The 26358-nt window shown below is 47.1% G+C and overlaps 3 protein-coding genes across 15 annotated transcripts in view; 2 read left to right on the top strand and 1 right to left on the bottom strand.

Annotated features, from left to right (window-relative positions):
• Nucleotides 1-8697, bottom strand: part of RNF212B (ring finger protein 212B) — a 24328-nt gene extending 15631 nt beyond the window's left edge. For 7 of the 13 annotated variants that reach the window (XR_014150523.1, XR_014150524.1, XR_014150525.1 and 4 more), the window contains exon 1: nt 617-1129. Coding sequence is in view for 4 of the 13 variants with exons in the window: in XM_081836612.1 (XP_081692738.1) it covers nt 617-661 (45 nt within the window). In the remaining 9 variants the exon portion in view is untranslated. Of the gene's footprint in view, nt 1-616; nt 1130-1907; nt 2135-6396 lie in introns of those variants that run through there. The other 6 variants (XM_081836610.1, XM_081836615.1, XM_081836609.1 and 3 more) reach the window with 5 other exon arrangements.
• Nucleotides 3752-18806, top strand: SLC7A8 (solute carrier family 7 member 8). The gene is made up of 12 exons (XM_081836593.1): nt 3752-4036; nt 4762-6059; nt 9365-9569; nt 9701-9852; nt 14874-14999; nt 15295-15448; nt 15795-15918; nt 16018-16121; nt 16692-16788; nt 17028-17177; nt 17881-18058; nt 18176-18806. The coding sequence occupies exons 2-12, from the start codon at nt 5933-5935 to the stop codon at nt 18322-18324; spliced, it is 1566 nt and encodes a 521-aa protein (XP_081692719.1). The 5' UTR covers nt 3752-4036; nt 4762-5932; the 3' UTR covers nt 18325-18806.
• A 148-nt stretch (nt 18807-18954) lies between these two features.
• CEBPE (CCAAT enhancer binding protein epsilon) lies at nt 18955-25489 on the top strand. Its single transcript, XM_081836620.1, has 2 exons — nt 18955-22235; nt 25142-25489. The coding sequence occupies exons 1-2, from the start codon at nt 21801-21803 to the stop codon at nt 25439-25441; spliced, it is 735 nt and encodes a 244-aa protein (XP_081692746.1). The 5' UTR covers nt 18955-21800; the 3' UTR covers nt 25442-25489.
• The last annotated feature ends 869 nt before the right edge of the window (nt 25490-26358 follow it).

Consider the following 26358-nt stretch of genomic DNA (forward strand, 5'->3'; position numbering starts at 1 on the left):
GAGTGTGATTTGATGGTAGATTTTGGAGGCGAAATCCAAAATATACATGTTTTCACACACTTACAACCTGGTGTGTTTGATCGATTATTTTTTACTATGCGAGTCCATGGATACAGATATGAGTGGCGATTTGGTGGCAGGATCTGTATCTTGGATTCATGTTTTTGCGCCATGGAAGCACCTTAGGTGCATTTAGGTCTGTGCTTTTATAGTGCAGGCCCTGGAAAAGGATGTTGAAAATGGTTTGAGGGTGTTTTTTTGTGGCCTGCACACAAAAATCAAATGAATTTAGGAGGATCCACCTGTTTATGCACAAAATAGATTAGTATTAGTCTTTTAAGTGTGTGTGGTGTCTCCTAAAATGGACAACTGTCTGAAAGCAGGGACAATTTATGGTATCAGGGACAGGTACTAGAAAAAAGGGACTGTCCCTGCCATCTAGAGACAGCTGGAGGCAAATTCCTATTGAGAACAACAAAGGAAGAACATGACTTAAAGGAAGTGCTGAAGGAATCCACATTTTGAAAGCAGCTTTCCCAAAATTAAGTGAAGGAGGGTCAGGGACCAGGGTCCCACCCCCACTAATAAAAAGGATTTTCATCAGCTCCTTCAATACCTCTTTTCTTTCTACCCCCACTCTTCTAACCCGCCTGTTTTTCATGCAGCGATTGCCGTCTGAAAAGTCAATTACAGTACTGTATAAAATTCTCAAATTTATAATTTAAGGCAGGGTCGCTTCACACGCCGATAGGCAAGGCAAGTTCCTAACCCGGCCGCTGCCTGTTTCCCGCCCTTTTCTCGAGACTACTTGGCCGCCTCGCGCTGAGCGAAAAACGACCGTTAAAAAAGGCGGGAAACGGGTTGCCCGGGGGGAAGGAATCCGGCGCGAGGACTGAAGGGGATTAAGGAGAAGAGGGGGAGGGGCGCAAATGGAGGGCAGCGTTGTGGCTCAGGAGAGAGAAGCAGGCGTATAAAAATGGCAGGGTGGGGTGTGTGAGGAAGGGGCTTTTAGGGTAGGAAGGGGGATACTGTGTGAAAACTAAGAAAAAGGAATGGAGGCGAAGAGAGAGTTTGGGGAATCTGAAAGTGGGCTCCGAGAGTTGGCGAGGACGGGCAGGGAGTTTCTGAGGTAAAAGTGGGTGGGATTCAACTTGAAGTATTACTCAGGAGTTGACCCGCTGAAAATGATGAACAACTTGTGTCCATTAATTTCCATGGGTGTCGTCCCTCTGAGTTTGGTTCATAGTCCAGCTGGGGTTTGGAGGGGGGGGGGAGTTTTGGTCGCCATTTTTCTTGCCCTTAAAGGCATCATTTCTGCGCCAGCTCAGTGGGTAATTTTGGGGTGCCTCGTTGGTAAGAAAAAGCAAAGGAGTTTTGGCAAGGGTTGTGGATCTTCCAGCTCAATCTCCTCACTGGCTCCTTGGATCTGTCCTTGGGGGAAATGGTAGACACTTGTCAGTACAGGGAGATCCAGCAGATCCCAAGTATTTCCAACCCACTTTTTCTTTGCCTCAGGAAGTTGTGCTGCTGAATTCGCTTCCTACTGCTTAATGAGAAAAACTTGCCAAAATTCTTTGGAGGAAGTGAGGAGCAATAAGGGGATAAAATGGCTTTTGAGGGCCGTAGATGCAGGAGGAGCCTAGAATGGGGAGAACCTAAATATGGAGGGTGTGGGATCCTAATCTGTGGTCCTTTTAAACTGATACCAGAAGGAGGCAGAACCAGCAAGGCCAGGATGGATTTTATTGCATAGAATTAATACACCACTTGATTGTTTAAAAAAACCACAACAACCACCCTCAAAGCAGTTTACAAAAAGGTAATGCGGTAAAATGAAGACGGAATTCACAACCCTACTTTAAAAAATATATAAATTAAAATACTAAAACAGATTAAAATTACAGTACTTCAATTTTCTAAGCATCTGGGTAGGTGTGTCTAAACTGGAATGTTTTTAGCAGGCGCTAAAAAAGAGTACAGGAAAGGCGCCTGCTTGGTGTCAATTGGCAGGGAGTTCCAAAGTGTCGCTGCCACACTAAACAATTGAGTTCTTACAAATGTGGAATGGGGATTATCTGGCACCTGTGGCAGTGCCAATTCTGCCGATTGAAGCAGCCAAGTAGATGCATGAAGGGTATGACCTCCGAGAAAAACTGGTTCCAAGTTATTCAGGGCTTTATATGCTAATCTGAATATGTCTTGAGTTTGGCTCGGTAGCAAATTGGTAGCCAGCGCAGATCCCTGAGTGCAGGTGGTATATGCTGACAAGGCCTTACCCCTGTCAGCAATTGTGCTGCAGCATTCTGCACCAACTGCACCTTCCGAATCAAGCGCGAGGGAAGCCCCACATAGAGCATATTGCAGTAATCCAGTGTTTCCCAACCTTGGGCTTCCAGCTGTTTTCGGACTACAATTCCCATCATCCCTGACCACTGGTCTTGCTAGCTAAGGATGATGGGAGTTGTAGTCCAAAAACAGCTGGAGGCCCAAGGTTGGGAAACGCTGCAGTAATCCAGTCTTGAAGTAACCAGCGTGTGAATTACTGTGGCAAGGCCTCTCGGCCCAGGAATGACCGTAACTCTCAGACCAGGCACCATGGGGGTAAGGTAAAGGTACCCCTGCCCGTACGGGCCAGTCTTGACAGACTCTAGGGTTGTGCGCCCATCTCACTCAAGAGGCCGGGGGCCAGCGCTGTCCGGAGACACTTCCGGGTCACGTGGCCAGCGTGACATCGCTGCTCTGGCGAGCCAGAGCCGCACACGGAAACACCGTTTACCTTCCCACTAGTAAGCGGTCCCTATTTGTCTACTTGCACCCGGGGGTGCTTTCGAACTGCTAGGTTGGCAGGCGCTGGGACCGAACGACGGGAGCGCACCCCGCCGCAGGGATTCGAACCGCCAACCTTTCGATCGGCAAGCCCTAGGCACTGAGGCTTTTACCCACAGCGCCACCTGTGTCCCACTACCATGGGGGTAGCCAGGGTTTATTTTAGGAGGGCAGGCATCATGTTGGGTGGAGGAGGCAAACCCGAGTTATCTGCAACGCAATTGGTCAGTTAGTTAAGTATTTTTATTTATTTACGCCCATGCCAGCCACAGTTGCTAAAATGCATTTCTAGCCACTTAGTCTCCAAATCAGAGAACTGGATCCAGAAGCCCTCTCAAACTATAGGGAGCAGTTGAATCCTAGTTACCGTAAATTTCGAGATGGGGATGTGGAAGGAAGGAATTAAGTCATGAGATGTTTACTGCAGTTTTGCTTCATGTCAGTTCCACTTTGATCTTGTTATTCCCCTTTTTCTTTCGTTCACGTGACTGCCTTAGCCCACAACTCTAATGGATTGTCGTGCAGTCGCTGCTGCTGCTGCTGAGTCCCCACACCCTCCTGCTGTTTCTCATCCTCTGCTGTTATCTTCTCTCCTTCCCAGCCCTGACCTTTGCTCTAGCCTGTTCCTGCTGAGATGACGATAAAAAAGAGTCAAGGGTGCTCCCCAAAGGCTGGACTTCACCCCCACATTGCAGGAGAACGTGCGAGATCAGCAGAGATAGCAGAGGGAGAAATGTGCCAAGCAAGGGGAAGTGGGGACATTGAACAGAAGGTGCGGGGGAAGAAGGAAGAGGAATAGTACACAGGAAAAGTGGGGGCACACAAAATCCTGTCATTCTGGTCCTTCCCCGCCCCCCCCCCCCCCCCGTTGTCAAGTCTTTTTTCTGCTTTTCCAGGTCTGGAAGTTGAGAGGCTTCCAAAAAACAGGTCCATCATGGAGCAAAATCGGGACTCCTGACCCTTTTTAAAAGGGGATTACAGTATATTGGCGGTGCACACACCAAGCTGAGTAGGGAGCAAGATTAAGATCGTTAATAGACGCTATTGAGCAATAAACAGATAAACTGAAGCATCACCACAGTGAATGGTAGCGGCCCGGGGGAGCAGAGGCGGAGAAACTCATTTCCGGAAAAAATCGCTATTATTTGCAGAGAACAATTTTGTCAGTGTGTGCCCTTACCGAAAGGCTTGGAGTCAATGTCAGCACAGGGTACTTTACACAAGACTTGGCGGGGTTGGGATGAACCTAAACTGATGTTCTTGCAATCTGAAACGTAACAAGAGGGAGCCACAGTTGCAGGGGTGGAGGAGGAAAAGAAGAGATTGGTAAAGCTCTGGATAGGATACGAGTTTTGTGAGGAAATCCAGCAGCGTGTAAACTTGGCTTTGCGTGCTCACAGTATTGCAGAAAAGTATTGGGGTTAACTAAAGGAATGCTTTATTTTTAAAACTTACATCGCGCCCTTCTTCCAATGACTCCAGGGCGGGTCATAGTAATAAAACACTCAAATAATATAATGCACAATAAAACAATGCAGCAAAGTTAAGTTTGATCTGTGGCCTAAAAGCTTACGTGGAGAAAAAGATAATTTGGAAGGGGGTGTAAGAAAGAGGAATACCAGTACAATAGTGTGAACATATTTATGTATAGTGAGAATTCTTTGAAATTGTGCAATGAAAGAGTTGGTCATTTCGTTCGGAAATGAAAGGCACCCGTTAACCTGAGGAACTATGTGTCACGTGGTCCCACGACGATATGGGATAATGTAGCAGTTGTTGGGGCTAGATTCCAGTTGTGATAAACAGATGGGAGCGATCAGATACGTTTCCACGGGGGTCGCGGATTATGGTGGATCAATCTGCTCTGGTAACGAGCTGGTGTCTCGCGGGTTAGGCTCATGTCGACTAATGCGTGTTCCCCACCCCCTGCAACAGCGGACGGGGCACCTTTGATACTATTAGAAGACGAGACCGAACGAGGCATAACGAGAGCCAGTGGCATCGGAAGGCGAGCGAGATCCCAAAGCGACAAGAGGACCAGCTTCCGTGGATGAGTTTTAAGCCGAGAGGTAAGGCGAGAGGGAGGAGGAGTCTGTCTCTGCCTCTCCTGGAGCGGAGAATTATCTCCCCCCGCCTCGCCCCACGACCGGCAGCGGCTGGTTCAGCGCAAGAGCAGGGGAAAGAAACTCAAGAGGGAGAAAAACAAATGCAGAGCAGAGAAGCTCGAGAGCTGGTCTGCGAGAAGGAATGAGAAGCGGAGAGACCTGGTGGGGAGAGAAGCTCGGCTGGGACAACAAAAGCGGCGAATCAACCATCAAAGCGAGAGAAACGCTGTAATGAGAAACCACCCTGGCACCTAGAGCGATCCCTGTCCAAACTGAGCCACGAGGAAGATCTAGGGAAATCTTTAGAACAACCGCCACTGATCAGAAAAGAACTGTGGTAGTGGGTGTGTGGGAGCTGCACAAACAAGATCAAACCAGTCGGTTTCCCCTGCACTGTTGTGCGGTTCTCCTCCTTCCCTTCAGGACAAACTACACAAGAAGAAACGGCAACAACAACGTGGGAGAGGAATCCCACAACATCTGCACCTGTGATTTGGAGAGGAAAATATCTAGTACTTACTGCATGTGAGAGAGGGTTAGTTTGATATCAGAACCAAAGAAAATCTAGCTGCGGACACCCATATCAAAGCTGATAGAAAGACCTAACTCAGTTCTAACAAAGGTTGGTGCTAGAACCAAGGCAAATCCAGCATTTTCTGCTATTAGAAAGGAAGTTTCTAATCAGAGGAAGAAGATACAACTACTGTAATTTGCTTCTAGAAGAGAGACAGCAGATCTGGCCATCACCTGAAGCACAGACTGGGACATCTTGACTAAAGATTTCAGACAGAGATCCCCAAAGTGGACTGGCAGAGCAAGACTGGGAACAGGTATACTGTACTGTAATTTGGAGCTGGAAAGTTTGCAGAAGTCCGTTTTCACAAGATTCAAGCCTGTAACTGGACCAGCAGACACAGAGTGAATCCAGAGTCATTCCAGTTCTAGGAGAGCCATCCACAACCTCGAACCCATAGTTACTTGGTGCTGACCCGTTCAACACTATGGAGGATGGAGCACGTCATCGAGGTGGTTCTGAGAAGGGTTCGGATAGCCCTGAAAAAACAGAAGAAGGTGGTGTTGCACTCAAGAAAGAGATTGGGCTGATGAGCGCATGTGGCATTATAGTGGGTGAGTTGGGACTCTGGTGGGATGTTATTTTCCCTGTTAGCCCTGAACTGGACAATACTATCTTCTCATATTCGTCTAACATTGGGTGATATTCATTGTCCCCTATAATCCAGGAAGCAGAGGTCCTGCTATGACCGTCTATCTTGGCCTTGGATCTTCTGTCTTTCCTGTAGCAGTGATTAGCACCATGCCCCAACTTGGCTAGGAGGCTTGTGGCTCATATTCTGCAGTTACCAGAAAACCTTCCTTCTCTTTATTTATTTATGCTCCTTTCTAAATTTAGCCACCCTTTCTTTTTTTTTCTGTTTGTCTTCCTTTCCCTCCTTTCTATAAATACTTTAGAGCTGTCAGTTCACATCACCAATCCGATTAAAGCTAGTTTTCCCCTCCCTGAAGCAGTTCCAGCACTACCAACTGAATTCCTCATAACCCCAGCCTGTTTCATTCTCCGTTGAGATAACCAGATTCCTGGCCAATTCCCAGCTCATTTTGTTGTGGTACTCCACCCTAAGCCCTTCTATGTTTTGGGACACACACAATCGCTGATAAATATATACAGCCCTAAAAACATTAGCATCTCAGCAGTGGGTGTGGAATGCTTGTATATACTGCTGTCATGGCCCAGAAGGAGATGGATCTCAGGAACAAGCAAGAATGGGAACATACACAGCTGCTTTGCGCCGGATGAGGTTGCAAATTCATGGCGGGCAAGATTTCTCTGAACTGCCCCTTGCCAAAGTAGCCAGCTCTCTGAGATGGACAAGCAATGAAGTCCTCCAGTTGTCCCTGCCTCATACGGAGATGCAACTTAGACTCTTGGGCTGTGGTGTGGTTCGGGGGTTTTTTTTGCTGTGGAGATGGTTGCTTTTGGTTTTTTGTATCTTGAGATTTATGTGGAATTTTTTCAGTTTGGTTATGTATTTTTATGTTTGTTTTATTGTTTACAACTACTTTAGTTATGCATTTTTTTTTTTCATGTAAGCTGCTGTGAGCATGGTTTGAACCACAGAAAAGCAGCATACAAATGAAATTATGTAGGGTTCCACGGCCTAGGGGACTTCTGATTTAAAGGCTGCCAGCAGAGCCATGCAGGAGCAGATCGTACCTTTACAGTTCCCCAAACAGTTAGAGACTGGAGTTTGTTTTCCACCCCAGTGCAGCTGGAACGTGGCTCTCTCGGAGCATGTTTGTTCCAACTCCATCAGTCTCATTCCAGATGGCTTTGTTTCAGCAGGTGCCAGGAGACCGCTGAACAAACAGAGGAGGACGAGGACGAGGAAGCGCTTTGAAAGAGAAAACCCTTGCTTCCCTACTTTTCCAAGCCTCACTAATACCCAAATTCTACCTGCTTATTGAGTTCTCCTCCCACTGCCTCTGCCCCTCATTCCACAGTGTACTGCATTGCTCTATTCTCTCTCTCCATCTCTGCACGCTAGGATGGCAAGTTGTCATCTATCAGCACTTTTCAGTATTCCTTGCCCTGCTTCTTTGGTTCCTTCTTGATCAGAAGGATCACTAAAGCCCACCTTAGGGAGAGTTTCCACTTTCCCAAAGCACGACACATAACCAGTTCCTCCTGTATTTCTTTTCACAAATTCAAGCCACTCTAGCCTTTCCTTCATCCCTCTTTCTTCCCTTAGCCACCCCCTGCCCCATCTTCTCAAGTTTTGTGTATACAGTAATTCTCTGGCCCCTCTCACTTCCACTGGCCTGTTGCAATGCAGCCCAACCCTACCCTGCGGCTGGTACTTTCAGCCACACCTCCATCCAGCCCTTTGGCTTCAATTCACATCTGCAGAGTTTTAATTTTCTTAATGAAAAATAGTGGAATGATTCTCTGCAATGGGAATAGAGCCAGAATGTGTCCACAAGCATGGAAAGTTGGACAGTGTACACTCTGAGGTATTCAGCCAGCAATGTAGTGACAGGGACAAATGCATAAATAACAGCTCCCATCTTCCCCATCTAACAACCAGTGGTCAGGGATGATAGGAACTGTAGTCTCAAAACACCTGGAGGGCCGAGTTTGCCTATGCCTGATCTGGACGAATATTCCAGTGGAATTTTATTTTATTTGATAATTTTAAAGCTCTTTTTCACAAAGAGAAATGTGCCAGACTGAGATCCCCAGCGATGCCTTTGGAGCATCTCCCAGGTTATAGAAGATAACAATGTCCTCTATACTTGCACACAATGTCCTCTATCCTTGCACACAATGTCCTCTATACGCATTGAAGCCACAGTTGGAATTATACGGCCAGAAGTTTGCTTTTAAAAATGGTAACCTTCCTGCTTTGGCCATGGGGCCATTTCTGCAATACAGATTCAGTATGCTGAAGCAAAGCAAGGCTACAAAAAATGGAAGGTTTGGAATCACAGATAGGCTAGTTGCTAAGCATACAGTCCTGGCCTCCCCAGACACAGGAGACGTGATTTGCAAGTACTTGGCATATGTGTGCAATCAGGCCACCTGTAGGGGAAAAAATAGATCATTACCTCCCAGTCCTAAACCTATTTGCTAAGAATTAAGTGCTTGTTTCTATTATTCTTATGTTAAATCAACATGAGTTGACTCTAAATAGTCTAAGTCTGAGACTTTCCTTTTCACCTTAAAAATTGGGTATATATTATCATATTATATTATATTATATTATATTATATTATATATTATATTATATTATATTATATTATATTATATTATATTATATTATATTATATTATATTATATTATATTATATTATATTATATTATATTATATTACATTACATTGTATTATATTATATTATAATCATATCATATCATATCATTTTGGGTGTTATAGAAATAGAAAATACATTAAATAACAAAGTGGTATAAACAATTTCCATTCTGAAAAGTTTTATAACACAAACATGGATATTTCTATTTCTTCTTACCAGACAGAGAATTTGATTAGTACAAGAGGTAGTCTGTTCTCCAGTTGGTGATATATGAAGAAGCTGACATTTAAATGTCACCCTAAGTTAACCTTTCTTATTAGACACAGAGGGTAATTCCACTTCTTGGGCCAATATCTTAGACTCTGCAAACCCATATAGATAACTACAATGTTTGTTGCACTAGAGCAGCAGTAGCTAGCCTGTGGCCCTCTGAAAGTTGCTGCATTCCAGTTCCCAAAACCCCTGATCATTGGTCATGCTGGCTGGAGCTGATGGGAGTTGGAATCCAATGGCATCTGGAGGGCCTCTGCACTAGAGAGAGTCTCCCCTCTCACCATTTCCCTCTATGATTTCTAATCTCTCTGTACCCCTTTGTTTCTTCTCCAGGTAACATCATTGGATCAGGGATCTTTGTGTCACCGAAGGGTGTGTTGGAGAATGCAGGCTCAGTAGGACTGGCACTAATTGTGTGGATTGTAACGGGTCTTATCACAGCCGTGGGGGCTCTGTGCTATGCAGAATTGGGAGTCACCATCCCCAAATCTGGAGGCGACTATTCCTATGTCAAGGACATTTTCGGGGGACTGGCTGGGTAAGTGAGGAAAGAAGAAATAAGGATGTAAGTAGGTGGCTGGGGAAATGGAGCAGGATTAAAAGTAGGAGGGGATGAGTTTTGAGAGGCAGATTGTCTAACTCTTTCACACTTGGAATATTTCTCTCAAGGTTCTTGCGGTTATGGATTGCCGTCCTGGTGATCTACCCCACCAACCAGGCTGTTATTGCCCTCACTTTCTCAAACTACGTACTGCAGCCACTCTTCCCCACCTGCCTTCCCCCAGAAACCGGATTGCGACTGCTCGCTGGGGTCTGCCTTTGTAAGTACTGAGCCCACTACCATCCATTAGCCATGAATATTGGGCTGATTCAGATTGACTGAACTGGCAGTTTGTAAGTTCCTTGCAGGGAGGTTAAATGACATTGTGCCAAGACAAGAGTTATCACACAGTTTCCAGTGCATTTCCCCATCACTTTCCTTACTGCAACCCCCTCCCCAATCAATTATGATTTAACAACCTGAATTTGCTGGTATGTGACTGAAACACCCCCCAAAATAGTGACATTCTGGAAGCACTTTTTATCTACTCAAAGACCCTGGAGTTATGTTACAGTTGATCTAGCCAACAGCAGATTCTCCCTCAAGAGTTTCAAACTATGTGTAGTTATTCCTCAGAGGCATGTATAGCTATGGCCAACTCACCATTTCTATACATTTAGTAATTATTCCAATATCCAGTGTGATGTTGAAGCTAGGCTGGTATACTTGGACCAGAAAGATATAAGTTTGCATCTTTGTTTGGCCTACTAAATTTACTGAGTGACCTTGGGCCAGTCCCTCTCTCACACCTAGTCTACTTTCCAAGGTTGTTGTAAGAATAAAACAGGTTAACTCACATCTGTGTAAGCCACTCTGAGCTCTTTGTAGTTGGAGTGGGTACAAATATGTGGAATAATGTTCATTTGGCCTGCATACCAAAAGAACAAATTCTTTCACTCTTTTGGAAAGGTGTATCACTGCTTGACCTGTGTTCTAGGTACTGTGAGCTATAAAATACAAATAATGACAACAAACGTTCTTAAAATAGGATACTTTTTGCAATTTAATATTGAGCGTCCTTTGGTGTGCATCTTGCATCCTACTAATCTGAAATAGAGCTCTTTACCCACAGCTGTAGCAGAGGCTGTGTAAGCAGCATTGGAATTTCTCCTCCAAATAATTCTGGGAAATATAGTTTGCTAAGGGTGCTGGGACACAGTGGCGTAGCGTGGGTTGTCAGCACCCAGGGCAAGGCAAGTAATTTGCGCCCCCTAACCTGTGGATTTGCGCCCCCTAACCCTAACCCCCAGATGTTGCACCCGGTGCGGCCGGCCCCCCCTGCACCCCCCACGCTACGCCACTGCTGGGACATGTAGCTCTGTGAGGGGGTGCAGTGCTCAGGATTCTTGGAGTGTGTGTGTGCTTTAAATGTATGGTGTGTATGCAGCCTCACTCTAAAAGCACCCCACATGCAATGAGTACAAGACAGGAGCAGAAAGGTTAGAAGGGTCAGAGTGAGGAACACAGGAAGTAGAAGGAATGCCCAAATGCCAGGAGATTCTTTCCACCAAAGCTTTAAGCCATTTCTGTCCGTCTGTCTACAGGCTCCCCCCCACCTGTCCTGTCTTGGATGTCTGCACAGTTGCCCCAATCTGAATCAGTGGGGAGTGGGCAGCTGTGTTCCCCATGAACTCAAAGACATTTAGGAGGGATAATTTTCCCTGAGGTTACTTTAGGACATCAGTTACTGGAAAAATCAGGCCTGAACTAGTTTCGTTCCTTTCTAGCTCCAAGGCAGGGGTGGGGGTGGGGAAAGACAAGCACCAGCCAGGGAGGGGATTTGGCTGAGGCGCTTATGCAAGCCAGCTGCAGCAGCTCAGCAAGAGTTTATCCATCGAGTTAAAGCCAGTTACTCAGCAGCTGAGTCAGCTAAAAAGGGAGAGATTATACTGTATGTGCATATGAAAGAGAGGCAGAGAAGAAGAAAAATCTATGCCTCCAGACCTCAACAAAGAGGAGCTGCTTACTAATGGGCCTTTTGGCCAAATTTTGAAATCGAATACTGGAATGCAAAGGCTGTGGAATTAGTAAAGAACAACAACCAGACGGGAGGGATTGGAAACAGATAACATTGGACTGTCAATTACAGTTGAAGGACTGAAGTCTTGTTTCTCTTCCAGCATGCCTTTCAAGTGAAGATTTTTATCCCAGCCTTTATCTATATTCGCCTAGAAATTTCATTTATATGTTGATGTTTTTATTGTTAAATCACTTCAGGACGCTTTGTGTGAAGTGATTCATAAATTAATTCAGTCAATCAAACAAACAGAGATAATACTGGTGGTTCAGAATAGCCAGTGGTAAAATTTAGCAGGAAGACTGATGAGAGAGAGGGCTATGGCTGATGACGAGGTAATCATTGTGAGACTGGAATTGGGCAGTGTCACCAGAGCCTTGTGAAGCAAGACTTAATCCGCTTTATCTAGTGTACTATGGTTTCTGTTTAGTATCTCCAGTGCTGACTGACGTAAGCAAGCAGCCTAGGACAGGCCAGAATGTTGTTTTCCTGTACCAGTCCCAGCTTGGTAGCCACAGACTGGCCTGGATAAATTTGTTGGTACTTTAAAGGAGGACACAGAGATGCCATGGAAGTGGCATTACTGGTCTCTGACCTCTCTGAATGAAGCACTGGATCTATTTTGAGGTCAGAAATAGGGTGGCTGGTTTTGATTAGCCCCTGGGACAGTGTGTGCTAAAAAAAATAGCAACAGATCTGAGCCACACCCTCTGGCTCTAGCATCATCTCTGAGATTCTGTGTCTGAAAGGATCCCATGGAATTGGAGACTCACTGGCCTTAATCCAGTCCTGCCGAGTGCCAGAGATACTGAGAAACAAGGGAACTTCCAGGAGTTTTGACTCTGAGTTGGAACATAAGGCAATAACATATGTTCCTGTAATATTGTGAAGCCAGCTCTCCCGCCTCCCACCCCTGAAACACTCATTTGACACTACTACTCCCCACACCAAACCACAACATATTTTCCCATAGAATCCTACACTCAGATCCACCCATTCATCCTGGAGTTATTCCTGGACTACTCCTAAGGTCCCTTTCCAAAACCTTAGGCAGCCCTAATCTATTATTGGGATCTTCGAACCAAATCTAGCTATTGATCTCAGATCCTCTTTTGGGGATCTGCAGAAACAGATTGGGTCTCTGTGACCCAACTTTATCCTGGAAAGATCAGACTCTCATCCTCACTACCTTCACCCTCCATTCATACGTAATTGACCACATAACTTCAATTTCACTGTACAGTAATCCCTCATATATACAACCCCCCTTGAAGCTTATGGAATATGTTCCTGATGAAATCAAATTGTTTAAAGTACATATTCAAGGGCAATAAATGTGCACTACTTACCTCTTAACACATGTCACTCTCTTGTTAAATGCTCTGTTGCTTCTTCAGGGTGATTAACAAACAGTATAGTTTAAAGGCGGTCATATTGGTTTCCAACTTGTATGCAGTGAATGTACATAACTATGTATAATAGAATCATAGTTAGAAGGGTCCCCAAGGGCCATCTAGTCTAACTTCCTGCAGTGCTGGAATATCAACTAAAGCTTCCATGACAGATGGCCAGCCAATCTCCACATAATCTACCGGTATGTGGAGAATCTCTCTGTTTTATAGATAAATTTTATGTGTTAAAAAGCCTTAAAATGCACACATAAATGCACACACCACTCTCCTCTCCTCTCCCCAGCCCCAGACTGGTTTTCTGTTAAGCTGCCTCCAGGCTTCCTGTTTTGAGCCTTTTGGACTTGAACTGATTGTGCAAAGGGATGCAGAGTAAGCAGAGAAGTTTCCACTTCCTCTTGGTCTGTTGTGTTTTGGGGGTCCTGTTAACTCTCTCTTCCTTCTCTCCCACCCGCCAAAGAAAAAAGCAATGAGAGGACATTAGAAAGAGCACAAATGAGATACATTTTTACCTCTCACCAGCCGCGAAGCAAGCTGATTGGGTGGCTGGGGCGGTGCACATGCCCTGTGCCGGGGGGGGGGGCTCCAAGAAGTCTGTCTACCTCCTCCCACTCAACTGCCCTACAGCTGAGGGGGAGGAAGCGGGCGGACCATTTGGGGCAGTGGGGAGCCTGCGGGCGCCCAAGCCACCACGTCACTCCCAGGAGAAATGCGTGGCTCGAGCACACTGCAGGCCCCATGGAGAGTGCCGCCCGCATTTTGTCACCCCCCCCCAGTGGTGACACTTTTCATATAATGTAAACATTGGACTCCAACTCCTATCAGCCCCTGCAGCCAGCATGGCCATTAGTCAGGGATGCTGGGACCTGTAGTCCAGCAACATCTGGAGGGCCCCATAGTTATCCAAATAATTATTTGTTGTGACTGCAGACTTTTATAAGACTATTTGTATGTGTGATAGCTTGCCTCTACATTTTGATTATTGTTACAGTTTTGTGCATATATCATGGGGAGTGTGGAAGTGTGATGGATTGTGTGATGGATTTGGGCAGGATAAATGGAAGGTCTGATTTGTCACTCCTGTTTGCTGTGGTGGGTAGGTACTGGAAGGTTTAGGGTAAGGGTTTCTACCTATCTGTCTGCCTGTCTGTAAACCCTGTTTGTGTCGTGTTAGGTTACCAGGGGCCAGGGGCTGTTTGTGCTGACGGGATGTTTTGATGGAGTCAGGCTGGGTGCCAAATAGGTCACCACCTCCCCCTCCCTCATCTGTTTGTTTTTCATTCCCTCAAACTTCCAGGAACATTTATAGGAACTGTGGTTTTTTCCTTCCCATATACTGCAGGGCACAGATATAACCCCAGATTACAATCCTGAGGGGTGGGTCATGTACCTTGGTCCCCTTCAAATAATAAGGGACAGCCCAGGAAATAGTATCTGTGATCACTTGTCCGCTGATCATAAATTGTTTTTTTTCTGAATAGCTTCACCCTTAAACAGTTGTAGGAGCAGAATATATTTGTACCATTATTATGAGAGGTGGTGATATCATAAGAGATTTACAGAATATAACCCATGCCATAATCACAATCTCAGTCAAAAACCAAGGAAGGCTGTGGCTGCTCTGAACCAGAAAGCTGTCCTTGTTTGTTCCTGGAAAGTGCCAGTGCAGCATCTGAATTTGCCCCTAACAAAACACATTGCTCCCAGCATTATCTTGTGTCCAACAGTCATGAAACTGGCCTTGACTGAGAGATTTAGGCCAGAATAGGAATGTTGACTGTCCCTTCCCCCACTGACTTTCCTGCTTCTCCGCAGTACTGCTGACTTGGGTGAACTGTGCCAGCGTGCGTTGGGCCACACGTGTCCAGGATATCTTCACGGCAGGGAAACTGCTGGCGTTGGGACTTATCATTGTTATGGGAGTTGTACAGATCTGCAAAGGTGAGGCCCAGCCTGGTCAGTCAAAGAAGGGGACAGGAGTCTCCCCAAAACACTGTATTTGCCTCCCCTCACCCCCCCCACACACACCAAGGAGAATAAGCTGCAGGGTTTTAAATTCAGGGTTATCAACATTCCTTAGTAAGCAGATTTAGAGATTGGATTGGCTTCCATAGTTTCCAGCCCCAGTCTGTATCAGAGAGGGGGAGAATTAGCTGACCCAGGGAAAGGGAGGGAGAACAGCCCACCTGTTTTGTTTAAAGAACCCTTTTTGTATTTCAATATCTCCTTTGTGCAGGTGAATACTTCTGGCTGGAGCCGAAACATGCTTTTGAGTTTTTCCAGACACCAGATGTGGGATTGGTGGCCCTATCCTTCTTACAGGGCTCTTTTGCCTACGGGGGCTGGAACTTCCTCAACTATGTCACTGAAGAGCTGGTTGACCCTTACAAGTGAGTCAGTGTCCCCCTTGGTGGTGATACAGGGGAATGAGACCCATGTTTACTTTTATTCCTCTCTTCCACTCTACAGTCGTACCTTGGTTCTCCAACAGAATGCATTCTGGGAATCCGTTCAACTCCTAGAACTGTTCAAAAAGCAAGACGCTGCTCCCGATTGGCTGCAGGAGCACCCTGCAGCCAATCAGAAGCTGCAGAAGCCACACTGGATGTTTGGCTTCCGAAAATAGTTCGAAAACTGGAACACTCACTTCTGGGTTTCGATCATTCAGGAGCCGATTTGTTTGGGAGCCAAGGCGTTTGAGAACCAAGGTACAACTGTAATTGTTTTTCCTCACAGGAACCTGCCTCGAGCCATCTTCATCTCCATTCCCCTGGTCACCTTCGTCTACGTCTTCGCCAATGTGGCCTATGTCACTGCCATGTCACCCCAGGAGTTGTTGGCCTCCAATGCTGTCGCAGTGGTGAGGCCCCATCTACACCATTGTGCAAATTCACCTTCCCCTTGTTTCCAAATACAATGCCCCTAACCTCATGCTCTCTTCCTGCTCCCTTCCTCACAGACATTTGGAGAGAAACTGTTAGGAGTCATGGCTTGGATCATGCCCATCTCTGTTGCCCTTTCCACTTTTGGAGGAGTAAATGGATCACTTTTCACTTCCTCTAGGTGAGTAAACATGGGAGTACATACCCCAAAAGCTGCAGCTCTGCTGGCACAACAGACTTTTGTGTGTGCAATTAAGCTTCCTCTCCTGTCTTAGGCAGCACCCTTGTGCACCCTTAAATTCAGCTCTGAAGGATTGTGTACCCTCTGGAGCAGATTTTGGTGGGCATGGGAGGAGGAGAGGAACCACAAATCCCATTGCACCAGTGGACACAACTGACTGCCTTCAGCAGACATTCAGTGATGTATTCTCATTTACAGGTTCCATCTGCTGAAATCCTCGGCTATCAAGTTCCATTATAGCAGCAGCTCCCCTTCCACACACAACTGCATTGCTCACTCATGTCTTCATAGTGCTGCCTCTCTAATTCAGCTCTACTTTAACACCTATATTAGGACTGGGGAACCAAGTTGGCCCTTCATCCATTTAAGCCTTCCCCATTCTTTCTCGGGGTCCTTTCTTTAGTAAGTCCTGTTCACAGTGTGGAGCCAGCTTCCTTCCTCAGTGCTGATCAAAGTAAGTAAATAATATTGCAGCTTGCATTTATGATGTTCTCTCTCCAACATTCACAGACTATTTTTTGCTGGAGCCCGGGAAGGCCACCTGCCCAGCGTATTGGCTATGATCCACGTGCGACGCTGCACTCCCATACCTGCCCTACTTTTCACTGTGAGTCATCAAAAAAAGAGTTGGGAGGGGGACAGTTGATGCATCAGTGAGGGATGAGAAGAAAGTGCCAGTACAGAGTTAGAATTGCCAGTGACTGAAGAACTTGGCAGGGGCATTTTCCTGGGAATTAATGGGATTAGCCAGCAGGTGCTGTCAGTTTGGCAGACCAAGTGCCTTGGGCGATTTCTCTGAAAACAATATAATTGCATTTTCTCTCTCCTTTTGTCTGTCTCTGGCAGTGCCTTTCAACATTGCTTATGTTAGTAACAAGTGATATATATACCCTGATCAATTATGTGGGCTTCATCAACTACCTGTTCTATGGAGTGACTGTGGCTGGGCAAGTTGTGCTGCGCTGGCGGGAACCTCACCGACACCGTCCCATCAAGGTAAGATGCTGGCCATCACATTTCTGCTGCTCTATTTATGTCAGTCCCTGTCACCTTCTCACACCAGTGTTGTCTTCCCTTGGAACCACACAGGATGGATTAAGCTGAATCAGTGTCACATCACTGATTTAAAACACATGGTTTTAAATTTCCTGTTTCCAACTGAATCAAACCTTTATACCAGAACCTGTAGTCCTCCAGTTGTTGCTGAACATTCCCAGTGTTCCTGGCCATTGGCCTTGCTACCTAGAGCTGGTAGGAGCTTCAGATGCTCTTAAAGGGCCACAGGATCCTATATGACCTAGGAACATAATCCAGAACCTCAGTGTTTCCTGAGTGAGGGCAAAGGCTGAGGGTCTGGGAGACACTGGAGCAGAGCAGACTACCACTTCTTGTTTCTGGAGCACTCAGCAAAGAATTTCCCCGTGGCACCACCGCTGCTAACAAAACTGGTGGGTGTCTTGGAGTGTGGGTCCACTTTTGGCCTATTTTGACTAGCAGCAGCAGATCCCCATAGCTAGAGCTGGAGGCTGAGCTTGGGACCTTCTGCATGCAAGGCATGTCGTCTACCACTGGGCTAGGATTCATCCCACCTCTGCTAGCTTTGTTCTTGATAAAGAAACCTCTGTTCTCCCAACCTTTTCCCTTGCATCCCACTTCCTGATGCTCCTGCCCAGATCCAACCCATCTCTTTCCTCCCCAGGTGAGCCTGTTCTTCCCCATAATCTACCTGCTGTTCTGGGCCTTCCTGTTGGTGTTCAGCTTATGGTCAGAACCTGTGGTGTGTGGGATTGGCCTAGCCATCATGCTGACAGGTGTCCCAGTCTACTACCTAGGTGTGCATTGGCAGAACAAACCACCTGCCTTCCACACGTTTATTGGTGAGTCATGAGTAGATAATTGGGTGGGAATTTTTTGAAATTCCATTTTGAAAAATGACGCTGCGGGTTTTCTTCTCCTATCTTAAAGCTCACCCGCTTACTCTTATTTTCTTGCAGAGGTAGTGACTCGGCTAGGACAGAAGCTTTGTGTTGTTGTGTACCCTGAAATGGATTCAGGGAAACCTAAAACCAACCTCAGCAAAGAGACCAAAGAACAGCTGGAGCCAATGTGTGGAACTGAAGACTCGAAGTATCCTCAGAACTGAGCCTTCTTGGTGGCTGGGGGTAGAAGAAGCAGCCAGTGATGGGCTGTGCAGTACCCTTTGGGGGCGCTGAAGTAAATGGGAGCTCCCTGCACAGCTAAAGCTCTCTTCTTGCTCCCAACAGCACCACACGCTGGGACTGGAATAGCTGGGAATGCCTCACTAGTGCCTCACCCAGTTTCCTCCACTAAGCCCCTGCTGGGGCTGGAGTACCCACATCCGCCACTCCCCACCAGCAGTGCCCCTGCTGGAGCTGGAAAAGGTGGGAGCTCTCCTCACAGCCAACGACTCCACACCCACATCCCTGGCGCACCCTGCTGGAAGGGGCTCCTTCGTTATTGTTGCCTTATATTGTTGGGAATATTCTCTTTGGGTTTGAACCTCATTTCGTGGGAGAGGGTCCTCTCCCATGGTTTTTGTGTCCTTGTATTTTTCACTTTTCTCTCTTTCTCTTTTTTTGATGTAATAAATTAAGCTAAACTTGCCATCCCTGTTGCCTTAAATGCTGGATTCTAGGATGTGTAAAATACTGCTTTGTACACACCATCCATTCTGCTAACTCTTGCTTTCCCAGTGGAATTATTTCACAGAGATTGCTACCACCTTGACAAGTATTGCGCTATTTTGATCGGGCATGCCAGTCTTTCCACTCAATGGAATTTTGAAAGATAAACCTCCATTTCCAGAGCACGTTGGCCAGAAGGCGATGTAATATTTTCATTGGCATAGCATGCTGGTAGAAACTGACTCAGGAGTATCAGAGAGACCTTACGGAGTGAGGAAATGCAGGTTTAAAGGTTAATTCCTGCACTGCAATGTGAGAAGGTAGGGCACGAAGACTTTCACTATCGGGAGAGGAATGGCCCTCACACCCACAAATTACCCCTGTCCTCCAAGAAGATGAGAAGAGTCCCACTAGATTTAATTGAAGGTCTGCCTAGTTTCACGCCCATAAGCTGGGCATGTAGTACACAGCCCTCCTCCAGCAACTGGTTCCTGATGTACAGTAGTGGGAACAGAACATAGTGGTTATATTTCACTGGGATGGGAAACAGGCCTTGACAGGTCTCACTGGTGCCTGGTCCCTGCTGGGACTGGTACAGTGGGAGTAGGAACATCAATGGCAGGTGGAGCCAGAGCCAATGAAAGGCAGAGCCAACTCATAGTTTTGCCCCCATCCTCCTCCCTGCTGAGTTCTAAAGACAACACTGCCCATTCACCCAGTTTAGAAATGCCATTTCAGAGCTTTTGGGGTTTGCACAATCCTGAATAATATTGTGTCCTGTTGCTGCTGGAGCCAGCTGGACTGACAGGGTTGCAAGCCTCCAAAGGACCACTGAAGATGGTCAGATGAGCAAGAGAGTTAGCTTTACCCCTACAACAGGAGGGAAAGGTCTGATGGCCGAAATGCCCATGTGGTTAGAGTGCGTGTCAGCTGGGAGACTCAGGTCACACCTGCACCTTATGTTTATAGAGCTAAGCCACCCAACAGTCTTGTTTCCCCCTCCCCCCAAAAAAAAGAATCTTGGGAACTGTAGTTCGTTAAAGGTGCTGAGAGAGTTGTGAAGAGGCTTCTATGCCCCTCACAGGGCTACAATTTTCAGAGTTCTGAACGTCCCTAACCAACTGCAGTTCTCATGAGTCCTGGGGGAAGCCACGATGGTCAAAGCGGTGTCATGGTGTTTTAAACGTGTGGCTGGTTCGAATCCACTCAGCTACAAGGCTCCTTGACTGATTTGGGGCCAGCCACTCTCATCTTAAGGCAACCTCACAAGGTTCTATGGATAAAATGGAGGGCAGGGGGAGAAGTGTGTGTGTGTGTATCCTTGAAGTTACCAAAGGAAAGACAATCTATAATGTATAAGAAAGGGAAACAAAACAGGTGAAAGTTAAGTCTTCCCTGACACGGGCAGTCTATCCCCACATCTTCTTCATATGTGGCAAATCCCTACCCCGTGTTTCCATATGGTGATCTACATGGTACCGTGGCGATTATAAAAGAGGCTGGTTCTTTCACTGCAGAGTGAAGTGATTTTGACAACTTTCTATGCAAGGGCAACCTGCCTGGGCCTCCCGCAGGAGGAACTTTTGGAGGTCATTACCAAATTAATTGGAAGTTCTCTGCCAAAGCATCCTTCAGTAAAAGCTCTACACACCAGGTGAGTGGGCACACCACCAAAGGCTTCTAGGGCAAGCCTTCCCTTTCAAACTCAAAACAACTATTTTTGGTTGGTTTGCACTGCTCCATATCTCAGTGCAGTTGCACTACTGGCCTCGGGGCCCCACCTGCTGGTGTTCAGAGACACCGCAAAGGAAAACTACGGCAAACGTTTGCAAATTTCAATATGGCCCCTGATAGGTGGCAAGGGGGCTTCCAGAAGCAAGCCCTCTGGTGCAAACACTGGCAAAACTGCAACAAAACTTTCACACCATTGTGCAAATGTGCCCCCATTTCTTTCTTTGGTTTAATTCTGTCATTTACCATCCACAGGGGCAATGGGAGCCGTAGTTCAGCAACATCCAGGTTGGACACAGGTTCCTCAGGCCTCTGCATAGCTCAGTGGTAGAGCACCTGCCTTAATAATAATGATAATAATAGTGATTATGATGATAGTTTTATTATTTATACCCCACCCATCTTGCTGGGTTGCCCCAGCCACTCTGGGCAGCTTCCAACACATATAATAATACATCAAACATTAAAAACCTCCCGATACAGGGCTGCCTTCAGATGTCTTCTAAAAGTTGTATTGTTGCATGCAGAAGGTCACAGGTTTGATCCCAAGTGGTGATAGGTGCTGTCTGAGTGAGGCAGGGTATGGCTTATGGCTTATGGCTGGTGGGGAGTGGGAGGAAAAGTGCCCCCAGGATCACACATTAACGTTGCCTGACAGTAATGTGAAGACCCTCCTGAAGTGGATGAGGATCATGGGAGAGAGACTGCCAGGGTGGATGAGGCGAATTGCTCTTCACAGGAGCAGGGGTTCACCTCAGAAAAAGAGGAAGGAAGGGGGAGGGAGACGAAGGAGGGAAGGAAGAAGACGGAGAGAAAGAGGGAAGAAGCTGCAGACCTGCAGAAAGAGGGAACGGTTCACAGAGGGGAGAAAGGAGCAGAGATGAGAAGAGGAATGCGACAGTGACGGAAAGAAAAGGTAGAGGGGGGAACCGAGAAGGAAGAAAATTGGACATTCCGAAAAAAGGAGCAACGAAAGAGCAAACAAGATTTTAAAAGTCAAGGAGGGCAAATCTGTGTCAAAGAAGGAAACCAAAGAATCAGCTGGAGAGGAAGGGAGACTCACGTAAGCTGAAGCAACAAGCAACATTAAGAACAACAACTAATAATAATAATAATTCTGGAGAAACTGGGAGAGGAGCCATTGAAATATAGGAAGGCAAGGAACGAGTGCATTGGGGCCGCTAGCAGACCCGGAAAACACAGAGGAGAGAAGTCACGGAATTTCAGATTTCCACTTGGCGCCATGTCCCAGGGAGGGTATTTTGAGGGCAGTGAGCAGCGGCAATACCAGGCCCTGGAGATGCCCCCTGCCAGGCCCAGCGGAACGGACCTGGGCCCCCTCTGTGAGTCGGAGCTGGCCTCCTACATTGGAGACGAGCAGCTGCTCTCGGAGCTGCTGCAGGGGGCCGGGCAGAGGGGGCCCAAGCCAAGCACCCCCTTCTCCAATTTCTTCCCTGGGGAGCCATACCCCTACTTGTCTTACGGAGGGGAGCGCAAGGTCCTCGGTCCCTTCGACCCACGGCCGGTCGCTGTCAAGGAGGAGCCACGAGGAGGCGAGGCCGGTCGCGCAGGTGGGCGCCACCCGTACAGCCCCATGCACTTCTCGCCAGCCCACTGTGCCCAGGTGGCCCTCGCTCAGCCTGGCATGCGGGCCGGACAAGCACTGAGAGTCCTCAAGGTAAGGAGGAGAAGCACGGTCCCCCTGTTCCCAGCTTTGCTTTCACCCTCACCCAGCTTGGAGACTTTCTCAACTCTATAACCAAAAAATGGTGACCCCCCACTTTGGAGGTCATTGGTGACTACTCACCCTTCTGGCTAAGTCCTCCTGTTGTGGTTGGAGGCAGAGATGCTTCTGAATGCCAGTCGCTGGAAGCCACAGGAAGGTGAGAGTGCTCTAGTGCTCGAAACCTACTTGCGAGGTTCCCACTGGCTGGCCACTGTGAGAACAGGATGCTTGCTGGGCCCCTGGCCTGATCCTGCAGACTCTTCTTAGGGTCTGAGCTCCTCCTGACTCCAAAACCTGTCCACACTGGCACAGCTCCTTCCCCCACCCCATCCCCCAAACCTCAATCTTCTCCGAGTATTTATTACTGTTAACTATTGTTATTGAACGTGCTTTAGAGAGTAAAAAGAAAGTAGGGGGCAAGCCTGTCCCTTTGGGGTCTTAAATCTATAACCTAATGCACAGCCGAGAACAGAGGAAGGGGAAGGAAGTGGAGAGACAGTGGGAGATGGGAAGAAGATGCAGTTAGGTCGGTTGCACATACTTAGGTTTAGTTACAGCAGGGACTGGGTGCATGGGCAAGAGAAGGGGGTAACCCATGTTGTGCCCTCCAGATGTTGCTGGGCTCCAGCCCCCCCAACAGTTAGGGATGATGCATTTAAACAAGGTCTAGAGATCTGCACCATATTTGTTGCCTCTGGACAAGGGCCTGCTTTGCCAAAGTTTGCACAGTAAAGGTGGGTTTCGAGGAGAGGTTTTAAGGGAGCCAAGAGAGGGGACAAAAATGAGTTCTTTTTGGATCCCAGTTTCTTTCTATCTGGAACTATAGGTCCTGAAGTGTTTGCCTCCATTCCTAAAACCTGACTTGCCTGCCCTGTTAATCTGGGACCCCAATGTCCCTTGTCAGCCCTTGTGAATGCGGTCTCTGCAACACTGGGATAAATGCATGATATAAGCTGTAACCCACACCAAGAAAAAGGGGGAAGGAGCTGAGCTTAACAGAGGTAAAAAACACCCTCCTTCAACAGCTCCATTAAAGGGCCCTTCTCATGACTGCGAGTGAACGAGAGATGATTTTGTGAAATGATGTGCAGAGAACCAAGGATCTATGATGGAACAAGCGATCGACCAGGCAAAATTAGGTAAAACACAGGGACCACATGAGCTACAGTATTACAAAAAAAATTGCAGGACTATTTAATGCCACCATTAAAAGACACTGCGAACAGGATATTAAAAACCTGAGAGATTCCAGATACATGGAAGAAGGCATATATCACAGTGACTTCCTTTAACCTAAACCAAGGATCTGTGTTACAAGCACAGACTTTCTCAGAAACAAGGTTTAGTAGTGGCGCAGCAATAAAACTGCCAGCACACGTGCGGAAGCTAAGCAGGGTCTGGTCTGGTTTCAGATTGGATGGGGGACCAGGTTTCTGCCTTGCAGGGGGTTGGGCTGGATGACCCTGGGGGTCCCTTCCAACTCTACAATTCTAGGATTCTATGGGGGGTAGGTATTGCTTCCAGAGCAGGCTGGGCCCATAAGGGCAACTGGAGGCACAGCCCCACCAACCTCCACCTGCCTACCTTGTTTTCCTTATTTTATTGCTATTTATTTGATTATTTCTTTGATTCTTGCATGCATGCATTCCAAGTCCTCCTTAGGGTTATCTTTGCAGGGTTATCCTTAGGGTTATCTTTGCAGAGCTCGGCAGGCAGGAAGGTGGGGACGAAACTAGAATCTGCTGTGTCTCTGCCAGCCATTGGCTGTGGTTCCACTTACGGCCCCACCCGTTTCAATGGTCACCAGCTGCCGCTGCTTATCCCAGAATCCAAGGGTGTGGAGTCAATATCTGGAGCATCTGGGAGGGCCCTCCTACAACTGGCAATCTCCATCTTGGCACGGAGGGCGTTTCTAGGCAGCTGCATATTCTGGGATGGGTGATGCCTCTTACAGGCAAATGTTTCGCAGTGTTCACCCACGTTGTTGGCATTAAAATGCCAACCTGTATCTTTCCCCCAATTAACCCGGATTTATCCATTTCGGAGAAAATCAAATAAATTAATCATCATTATTATTAAAATCTGTTTTAAATGATCTATTAGTGATATCTGAATGATCCAATTACAGTATTAAGTATTAATTTTTATACTGTTTTAAAGCAGGCTACACTTTAAGCATATGTTTGTTTGTTTGTTTGTTTGTTGTGTGTGTGTGTGTGTGTGTGTGTGTGTGTGTGTGTGTGTGTGTGTCTACACTTTTGTGAAAATTTGGTTTCATAAAAGTATTGGCCAGCTGTGGGTTTTGAGGCCTGATGTGCGCGCGCGCACGCGCTCTCTCTCTCTCTCTCTCTCTCTCTCTCTCACACACACACACACTTGTGCTATTGTCCCTAACCCATGGAAGGATCTATCCATTTCAACTGTCTTGGTTTCTTGTTTTTTCCAATATTAAATTCCATTCTTTGCATCTCTGCGACAATGTGAGATTTCAGCAAGACTCTTCATGAAAATTCACTGGCCTTTTAGTATGATTTTTCTCCTAGTAAACACATTTTGTACGCAGTTTTGACTACTGTACACCTTTTGCAAGATATTTCCCCAATATAATGCATTTTTATATGTTTTTTTGGGGTTTTGTTTTGCTAATACAGTCATTATTACCTTACCCTAACATGCATTTTTGTAAGCACTGATTGCCTGGAGAACTGCATTGCAAAATTCAGAGAGTTCCAAAGGATGGTCACGTTTCACTTTTGCAAGCTGTTTCGGAAACCTGCAAACTTGAATAGTTTTGAGTACGAAGCAAATAAAATCCCTGACTTTTGGCCCTTCCTGCTCCTCCCTCTGTGTCTCCGCAGGGCCCCCCTTGCAGCCCGTCCCCTCCCTGCACCCCCAAGGGGAAGAAATCGGTCAACAAAGACAGCCTGGAGTACCGGCTACGCCGCGAGCGCAACAACATCGCCGTGCGCAAGAGCCGCGACAAGGCCAAGCGCCGGGTGCTGGAGACGCAGCAGCGCATGGTGGAGCTCCTGGGCGAGAACGAGAGGCTGCGCAGCCGGGTGGAGCAGCTGGTGCAGGAGACAGAGACCCTCCGTGACATTTTCCGCCAGATGCCTGAGGCGGCCGGGCTTATCAAAGGGCTTGGGGGCTGCAGCTGAAGGCAGCTGGGGTGGGGTGGGGAGCGAGGAAGGAGGTGGCGGCACTTAAAATCGAGAGGGGGGTGGGTGCGTGCAATTTTGAGTGTGTAAATAAAAGGGTCTCTCATGGCACATGTTTGCTTTAGTGATGTGTTGTTTTGTTTTATAGGAGGGAATTGGAGGAGGGCTGTAGCTCCGTGGCAGAACCTCTGCTTTGCATGCAGAAGGCTGTAGGCTTCTCCGGGTACCTTTCTTGACTTAATAATAATAATATATTATTTATACCCTGCCCATCTGGCTGGGCTTCCCCAGCCACTCTGGGTGGCTTCCAACAAAATATTAAAAGACAGTAATGCATCAAACGTTAAAAGCTTCCCTAAACAGGGCTGCCTTCAGATGTCTTCTAAAAGTCTGGTAGTTGTTGTTCTCTTTGACATCTGGTGGGAGGGCATTCCACAGGGCGGGGGGCCACTACTGAGAAGGCCCTCTGCCTGGTTCCCTGTAACCTCAGTTCTCGCAGGGAGGGAACCACCAGAAGGCCCTCAGTGTGTGCAGATTCCACCTCAACATCTCCAGGTATTTTTCACAGCCTTAGACCCTGGGCGGCCATTGCCAGCGGAATGTAGACAACTCTGAGCTAAACAGGGCAATAGTGACTTGGAATGAGGCAGCTTCCTACGTCAGGAATTGCACCCACGGCCCATCTGCTCCCATCTGCTAATGGAAGAGATGCAGGGCTCTTTCCATTAGAGATGCTAAGGACCAAACCTGGGGCCGCATATGCAAAACCACTGAGCTGCTGTGGGGAAGATAATTAGGGTGTAAGGCTGGAGCAAGTGGGGACCAATTTATGCATGGCATGTTTTCAATCCAGTGCTCTCTGCACTCAGCGCAAGGGCCAGGCCAAGCTAGTCCTCAATCGCCATGCAAAAATTGTA

The sequence above is a fragment of the Podarcis erhardii genome, assembly GCF_964252035.2.
Source record: "Podarcis erhardii genome assembly, chromosome: 13".
Taxonomy (NCBI): Eukaryota; Metazoa; Chordata; class Lepidosauria; order Squamata; family Lacertidae; genus Podarcis; species Podarcis erhardii.

What these genes read in the sequence shown, in the direction of transcription:
- SLC7A8 (XM_081836593.1), top strand. Translation starts at nt 5,933, where the DNA reads ATGGAGGATGGAGCACGTCATCGAGGTGGTTCTGAGAAGGGTTCGGAT. An exon ending in ATTTTCGGGGGACTGGCTGG is followed by an intron (nt 9,570 to 9,700) that starts GTAAGTGAGGAA and finishes ATTTCTCTCAAG; the next exon opens with GTTCTTGCGGTTATGGATTG. An exon ending in TGCCTTCCACACGTTTATTG is followed by an intron (nt 18,059 to 18,175) that starts GTGAGTCATGAG and finishes ATTTTCTTGCAG; the next exon opens with AGGTAGTGACTCGGCTAGGA.
- CEBPE (XM_081836620.1), top strand. Translation starts at nt 21,801, where the DNA reads ATGTCCCAGGGAGGGTATTTTGAGGGCAGTGAGCAGCGGCAATACCAG. An exon ending in AAGCACTGAGAGTCCTCAAG is followed by an intron (nt 22,236 to 25,141) that starts GTAAGGAGGAGA and finishes GTGTCTCCGCAG; the next exon opens with GGCCCCCCTTGCAGCCCGTC.